The 8,997-nt window shown below is 34.3% G+C and overlaps 1 protein-coding gene across 1 annotated transcript in view; it reads right to left on the bottom strand.

Moving 5' to 3' along the window:
• Positions 1-8,997, bottom strand: part of LOC106468575 (papilin-like) — a 140,001-nt gene that overhangs the window by 63,434 nt on the left and 67,570 nt on the right. The window contains exons 15-19 of the mRNA XM_022396914.1: positions 8,145-8,991; positions 4,278-4,888; positions 3,639-4,223; positions 2,254-2,430; positions 587-763 (exon numbers count right to left, since the gene is read on the bottom strand). Coding sequence (XP_022252622.1) covers positions 587-763; positions 2,254-2,430; positions 3,639-4,223; positions 4,278-4,888; positions 8,145-8,991 — 2,397 coding nt within the window. The remainder of the gene's footprint in view (positions 1-586; positions 764-2,253; positions 2,431-3,638; positions 4,224-4,277; positions 4,889-8,144; positions 8,992-8,997) is intronic.

The following is an 8,997-nucleotide window of genomic DNA, read 5'->3' as shown; positions in this document are numbered from 1 at the left end:
AAATATAAATTTATATGTCTATCATGCAAGTAGCCACAATAATTTATTTTAGATAAATAATTCTCTGTAAACTTCTGAAGGAACACAAATGGATATGATAATTTACAAAGACAATGGCTTGAAAAGTTATGTTTGTTCTTATTAATCAATAACTATTACCAATAAGAAGAAAAATGAATTCACACTGAATGTTAGAAGAATATTACACCAAGAAATTTTAGACATGGAATGATGTACATAGTTTCTGTTGTTTGTGAGTAAAATCAAAAATCAAAGGCCCTCTTTTATTGTTCACTAAATGTGATCAATCATAATTTAAAGGTATATGTTTATGCTCCTTCCAGAGTAAAAGGGCAAACAGCTATTTATATTAACCCTTACAAAAAATAGTTACTTGAAATTGAAAGATATATATTGTCTCAACAAGAACAGGAAACAGAATAAAAGAATAAATAATAGCAAAAATAGCAAACAGTATATTATTAAAGAAGAGCAATTAACAAAATTAAGAAATAAAACAAAGGTGAAATTAAGCTGAAAAGTAAATGAAAAATTGAAAATACATATTTAGAAATAAAAGACATACGAAGAAAGTCTTGAGTAATACATGTCTTCTCGCACATTTCTTTGCTAATGAATCTGTTGTTGTTGCCAAGGCAACCACTGTAGGTAAATAATTCACATTGCCTTGTCTCAGTGTTGAAATACCATGCCTTATATGGAGTATTGCAAGATCCTTCGACTTTGGGTAAAGCACAGGCATCTGAAATAAATACAAATCCAGGTGTAACATGTAAAAAACTCAAACATATATTTCCTACTAATTTCAAGATATATTATTAGACCATTTTTATAATATAACATCTGACATTCAGGGTCACTGGAGTTCAAAAGCCCTTGTTTCTACCAACAGACTCACAGACCAGAAGAAAAGTGACCAATTTTTAATAACAACTAGAGTTTCAAATAGATACTTCATTGGGTTACCAATTATAAAGATGTATATTATACACTGAAATTTATTTTCCTCTTCTTCTCATGAAGTAAATGACTCATAAGATATCTCTAAAGAGGAATTTATGAGATATTTGGAAAATTAAACTGTTATTAAACAATAATATATTACAGTTACATATATACAGTTACTGTATAATAAATAAACTACTTATAGTTGTTGTATTCTTTATATTCTCAGATTCTTTGATTTCTCTCAGAGTATAACTGGTAAGAACCTTAGAATAACAAGTTTGGTTTGTTTTGAATTTTGTGCAAAGCTACACGAGGGCTATCTCCATTTGCCATCCTTAATTTAGCAATGAAAGACTAGGCGGAAGGCAGCTAGTAATCACCACCCACTGGCAACTCTTGGGATACTATTTTACTAACGAATAGTGGGATTGATCATCCCATTATAATGTCCCTACAGCTGAAAGGGCAAGCATGTTTGGTGGGATGGAAGAATAATGAGAAAATAGAAAAAACTGTTTATGAAGCAGTTGCTTGATTTACTCTAATTTAAACTGAACTGAACTTACAAGAAAGAGACTTGATACAAGCTTGGACAAAGTCACAATCTATATTCAGATTAACACACTGAAAGCTTATCATCACACAAATGCAAGTATGCCTTTAATGTTGTATCTTTATTATCTGAGCTTCAACTTTATGGTTGCATTTGTTTCTATCTGTGGTGTATCTCTTTCTCTCTCTAAATTTTGTTAACCTCAATCTCTCCTGTTGTACACATATTCTGTTTTGTATTCTTTCCATTCTGCATCTTCAATGTGATCTGATCTAATCTCATATGATCTCCAAATATATATACTCTCATCTAGTATCTTCTGATCTGAATCTACCAGACTGAAAGAACCTGGTATTATATATATATATATATATGTACACACACACAAAATATAAGGCCAGGACACCTAGGGCATAGAAGTCACCCACATGACTAAATATCATGTTGATTTCAGTACAAGGGTTGTTATGTTCTTGAGGTATAACCCAATTTGTCAGCAGGAACGACTATTGTCTCTTTTGGTACAAATTATATGAAGTTACTGCTATCTTGTCTGCTAGATGATAAGGACTTAATTGTTCTCTTGACTGACATTCTATTTTGGGAGGTACTAAATCTACTGTGTATGCACAAAATTTTTGAAGAACTCTATATGTCAATTAAAAGGATAGAACACATTTGGTATGCTTACATATTAAATAGTTAAGTATTGATAATTCCATTGTCCTTACCTGCCCCTTTTGGCTCAACACATATGTCTTTGCATTTTTCTTCAGAATCAAATCGATTTTCATTACCATTACATCCCCCATACCAAAACCTTGTACAACCACCATACTCCATGTCAAAAAACCATTTGACAGAATAATCACGGCAAGGACCAAGTGCCTTTGGTAATTTGCAAACATCTAGAAATTGTTGAATTGTTAAGATCATTAAAAGATAAAATTTCAAGTTGAAAATTATTTCAAAAGTAGGAGTGAACTATATAAATGCAAACATTTTGAGTAATTAAAATGAATTAAATTAAAATTATTTCAAAAAGTAGGAGTGAACTATATAAATGCAAACATTTTTGAGTAATTAAAATGAGTCAATATTAACTGAAATAACAAGGTAGGAATCATGTACAAAGCACTGTTTCAAGTTGCTTTATTAGTATAATGTTTCCTAAACAATGATAAAAAGTGCTTCTTTATTCAATAGTAGAAAAGCTTCAGGTTCCAAGTTTTTTACATGAAAAAAAAGATTACAAACCTTATGAGAATATAGATTTATTAAATTAATTGTATTTTTCTTTGTTTTGCATACCACAAAAAGTTCATTCAACTTTTAATAATTTATGCTTCCTGTAGGAAACTGATATTTGACCAGATACGAATGAAATATTAAAAATTACTAATACTCTTACTATAATATTTCAAGAAGGCCTCATTATCTCACTCTAGAAACAGACAGGAGTAGTCCATCAAAGTAAAAAACTCCACTATGTTTCAACATATTTTCTAACCTATAGGACTTCAAGTTTTACAAGTTTCATTTGTTTGTTTGTTCATAACTAAGCACAAGGCTACACAATGGGCTATCTGTGCTCTGCCCACCACTATTGAAACCCGGATTCTAGGGTTGTAAGTCTGCAGACATATCGCTGTGCCACTGGGGGGCACGAGTTTCATTATTATATACTTTACAGATTATGCATAACTGTTTTAAACAACTTTTTCAGTTGTTGTGAGTTATTGTAGCCCAACCTTAAACGAACTATTGTTCTTCTACACATAGGGAAGTACATAAACTAACTTCATGTGTATAATTATAATTAAAAGTTATATATTTTATCAATATTTACATCATATATATCAAATGAATGATTAATATATTAATATTATCAACATAGAGTATACTAAAATGAGTTAAACAAGTTATTCATGTTCACAACACATGTATACACAAATAATTCCTCAAATTCTTCAAAAAATTATTTGTTAATGATTATGTAGATTCATCAATATATCATTATCCAAAAGAGCTTTTATTTTCAACTTTTCATATCATTTGATTTTTATTACAAGTAACAACAATAAAAAATGCAAGTAAATAAAGTTTATAAACTTACCTCCAGCAACCTTTTGATCAATAATGGGTATGTCAGGACATCCTTCAAAGTTGGGTCCACTTGCAACATGTATACCATCTGGACAACAACGATATGGTGTATTTACACAGGAACAACCCTCATAATGTGGTCCCTTAGCTACTATCACACCATCTGGACAACATCCATAAGGCATTGTAGAACAAGGGCATCCTTTGTAATTTGGTCCTTCTGCTGGGGTTTTTCTATCTGGACAACAGCCATTAGAAAAAGATTCACAAGGACATCCTTGAAGTTCTGGACCTTTAGCAGGAGTTTGCTTATCAGGACAGCAACCATAAAGCAGGGTATTACAAGGACAACCATGATATTGGAGTCCTTGTGCAGGTGTTTGTTTATCTGGACAGCATCCATAAGGCAGGGTTTCACAAGGGCACCCTTGATAATTTGGTCCTTCTGCAGGGGTTTGCCTATCTGGACAGCATCCATAAGGCAGGGTTTCACAAGGGCATCCTTGATAATTTGGTCCTTCTGCAGGGGTTTGCCTATCTGGACAGCACCCATACTGAAAGGTCTCACATGAAGTGAAACCCTGCCTTATGGATGCTGTCCAGACAAAAAAACTGCTGCAAAAGGGTTAGATTATGAAGGATGATGGGCATCCTTCATAATCTTGTCCTTCTGCAGGGGTTTGCCTATCTGGACAGCACCCATAATGAAAGGTCTCACATGGACATCCTTCATAATCTAACCCTTTTGCAGCAGTTTTTTTGTCTGGACAGCATCCATAAGGCAAGATATCACAAGGGCATCCTTGAAGTCCTGGTCCTTTGGCTGATGTCCTTCCATCAGGGCAGCACCCATGTTTATCATACATACAACCACAGCCTTCATAACCTGGTCCTATAGCTTGTGTAACTTTGTCTGGACAGCATCCATAGAGAAGAGTTTCACAGGGGCATCCTTCATTATATGGTCCTTTAGCAGGAGTATTTCCATCAGGACAGCACCCATGATGGAAAAGGTCACAGGCACAACCTTGATATTGAGGACCAACTGCAACACTACTGTTATCAGGGCAACAACCAAATTTAGTGGTCTCACAACCACAACCTTCTTTATTATGCCCTATGGCTGGGGTAACACCATCATCACAGCATCCATATAATAACCTATCACATATACAACCTTCAAAGTTTGGGCCATTAGCTGGAAAGTAACCATCTTGACAGCATCCAAAAGGATATTCTTTACAAGAGCATCCAATGTACCTTAAGACAAATAAAAAATAATAATGACAGAATAAAACATTTCAGCAATTTAAATAATATACTAATGAGAACAAAAATTTTAGTGACAAATTACAAACTTAAATATTGAAAACTAACATATGCTTAGTTCAGATTTCTTATTGGAAAAGACAAACTTTTCACTGCCCTTATTTATCACCAGATGATTGCAAAAAAATAAAAAATATCTGTATACAGAAATTTGCAGTGAATTAAATATCTGTATTTTCAACCTGAATGGCACAGAGACATTAAGGTTCAGGCATAACTGTTAATAATATAGAATTGATGGCTAGAGGGCACCCAGTCAGCAGCACCCATCACCTTCATAGCTACCCTTAATGAAATAGTGAGACTGATTTTTACTTTTATAATGTACTCATGGATGATTTGTTTGGTTTATTTTTATTTTTGTGCAAAGCTACTTGAGGGCTATATATATACACTAGCCATCCCTAATTACGAAGTGACAGGTTAGAGGGAAGGCAGCTAGTCAAAACCCACCACCACCAACTCTTGGGCTATTCTTTTACCAACAAACAACAGGATTGACCATCACATTATAATGTTTCCACAGCTGAAATGGCAAGCATGCTCAGTGACAGAGGTTCGAACCCACTAGCCACAGATTGCGAGTCAAGTGCCCTAATCATCAAGCCATACCAGGCTTAACACATGAAAATGTGGAGCTTGTGCAGTGGTGTGTCATGGGCTCAAACCTTGGAAATCCTAATCTGAAGCTTTCTATTCTAACCACTAGATTATATGTGGCCCACAGTGAATTAGGATCATTGTACAACTCCTATAACTTCAGTGATACTGCTTATCTTACATAAACCTAGCATATGTTGCAAAAATACTCATACATGCAAATAATTTGAAAGGTTGCAATCTTATATTTGTGTTTGATGAGAAAAGTACTATTAGTTTTGCTTGTTCTAAAGAATTCATAATCAATCAAATCTTTACCCAAGATTCTAGATAATATCTCATCTCTGATCAATGAATAAATCTGAAAGGTTAATGTAGTTAATTTCCCTGAGAACTAGTTTTTAATAATTAATTAATAAAATGCTTTTTGAATATTGAATTTTATATCACACCTATTTTTTAATTTAAAATGTTAATTACATTTTTTTACACCTGTGTATACTTTGTTATTGTTGTGTAACAAGTAAAATTGATTTCAGTATGTTTTATGAAATAGAATATTGTCAATTTTAAAGCTAGTTTGAAATGATAAAATCTAAACATACCAAATCTTTTGTCATATAGACATAGTTACAGGGATCAAAATTAGTGGGGACCCAGAAGCCAATGGCTCCCAAAAATGCTGGTGAGCCCATAAAAAGTGTCTGCTAAGTAGCCTGCATGCCCCATTAAAATCAAAAGAGCCATTAAAAGTTTGACTTCACATAAATTGATCTAAATTAACTGAGCAGAACTTATGACAAACCATGAATGGACCTTCACAAATTTACGAACACTTATAAGTCATGTACAATCCACAAACATTGTCACTAAGAATGCCCATGTATTCAAAGTAAATGCACTTTCATTAATAAGAATGCTATCACTTTGTCCAATATTCAAATTTTTTTGCATCAGTGTCATGGAATTGATATATAAAATTTCATTTAAAAAATTTGAAATATAGAGTGATTATTTGAACCTTTATAAAGATGACTACTGTTTTCAATCAGAATGCTACTTTTTAACTTTTTATATATGACACCAAGCCTGTATCAACACTCACACATTTGAAAGATGTACATACAAGTTTTTTTTGTCAATACTTTCCAAAAACAGGCAAGTAAAAATTGCAAATTTGTAAGTTGTTTGGAGAATCTACCTTACTGTATGTATATTGTTTCTAAGTGTATGCATGTTAGTGATGATGTCATTGTGTAGTATTGTTGACAGTTTAACCTTAAAAACTGTAGTGACTACAGAGAATGTACTTGAAACTTCATTAAATTTGAAATAGTTGAAGTTATTAATAAATGTGCCAAGAAAAAAAAAACACAATCTCTTTTCTGTTTTTTATTTGAATGGGTGAAAAATTAAAATGGGGCTGAAAAAAAAGGAAAAATTACAGGGTCATGATTGTAAGCATACTTACAAATTAGAAGATTGTTGTTGTGAATAAAGTGGTCTGGGTGGTGTTTTTTTTAATTTCTCGGCAATTGTTTTTTTTGTGATCGGGAAATTTTACAAATCTTACCAGGTAAAACACTGCATAATATAAAATAATAACTTTAAATGAACACAAGACAATAGAGACCAAATGCAGGCAGGGTCCAGATTGTTTATTTGTTTGCTTGTTTTTGAATTTTGCCCAAAACTACACGAGGGCTATCTGCACTAGCCATCCCTAATTTAGCAGTTTAAGACTAGAGGAAAGGCAGCTAGTCATCACCACCCACCTCCAACTCTTGGGCTACTCTTTTACCAACGAATAGTGGGATTGACCATCACATTATAATGCCCCCACAGCTGAAAGGGCGAGCATGTTTGGTATGATGAAGATTCAAACCCGCGACCCGCAGACTGCGAGTCGAGCGCCCTAACCACCTAGCCAAACCGGGCCAGGTCCAGATTGAGAAGCAGGTGCAGAAGAGTGACAAAAAAGGGGATGAAGGAAGAATCCACAAAATGGATGTTGGGACATCATCAGACATTGACACTGATGTATACTAAGGGAACAAAAAGTAACTGTTATACCATGCTTTAGAGAGAAACTAAAGATCATATATGAAATGTAAATCATATAAGTGGTCTGAAAAAATGAAATGGTTCATCTTCTTTTGTTTGTAATTAAGCACAAAGCAACACAATGGGCTATCTGTGCTCTGCCCACCATGGGTATCAAAACCTGGATTCTAGTGTTGTAAGTCCGCAGACATACAGCTGTGCCACTGCGGGGCAAAATGGTTCACAACAAAATAAATTGAGAGATGTTGATATCTTTAGTTTCCTTTAAATTTACATAAAATATGTTCTTTAATTCACTAATAACCTCCACTATAGACTACATTTTACAATGCACTATAGCATTGGCCCCTAAAACTGCATGTTTTGGGGGCCCAGCTGGCTCCCTGAAAAAAAAATTTCAGCATGAGCCCTGAGTTATAACAATGAGCACTGTACACAAAATAGGTAATAAATGTTAATCAGGTAATAATAAAACATATTATATCATTTATGAATAACATCCTTAAAAGAGATTTTTTGTTACCTGGGACCCATTGCTGGAGTAATGTCATCTGGACAGCATCCATAAGGAAACGTCTGACAGCCACAACCAAGGTTATCTGGTCCCATGGCAGCAGTTAGATTATCTGGACAGCAACCAAACTGTGTAGTAACACAACATCCCTCATCATTTGGTCCTTGAGAAGGAGAGATCCCATCAGGACAACAACCAAATGGAAATTTGGAGCAATTTGGTGGGATATCTATGTCTGGCTGTTCAGTTACATCTATTTCTTTACAACCTTCAAATGATGGTCCCTGTGCTGCTGTGATATTATCTTGACAACAGCCATATTCCGTTACTAGACAACATCCTTGGTTGTCTGGACCTTCAGCAGAAGTGAAACCATCAGGACAGCATCCAAATGGGGAGAGTAAACAAAGAAAATCATGCCCAGCAGGCAAAAAAACTTCACAACCCTCCATATCAGGACCCAAGGCTAATGTGGTATTGTCAAGACAGCATCCATAAAGACTTTCAGAACAGTTTATAGTTGTACTAGTGAGATTCATTACTGGACAACCAACTCCATCTGGTCCTTCAGCAGCTGTAACATTATCAAGACAACATCCATATGGTGTTTCCATGCAATTTATGGAAATTTTTGTAACATTTTGTTGAACACAGCCCTCTCCATTTGGTCCACCTGCAATAGTAACATTGTCAGGACAACACCCAAACAGTGTATCCATACAATTAATGGAAATATCTGTAACATTTTGTTGAACACAGCCCTCTCCATTTGGTCCATCTGCAATAGTAACATTGTCAGGACAACACCCAAACAGTGTATCCATACAATTAATGGAAATATCTGTAACATTTTGTTCTAGAC

The sequence above is a fragment of the Limulus polyphemus genome, unplaced genomic scaffold (genome assembly GCF_000517525.1).
Source record: "Limulus polyphemus unplaced genomic scaffold, Limulus_polyphemus-2.1.2 Scaffold3058, whole genome shotgun sequence".
NCBI classification, from domain to species: Eukaryota; Metazoa; Arthropoda; class Merostomata; order Xiphosura; family Limulidae; genus Limulus; species Limulus polyphemus.
Note: the sequence above shows the minus strand (reverse complement) of the source record. Positions and strands in the feature narration are given on the sequence as shown.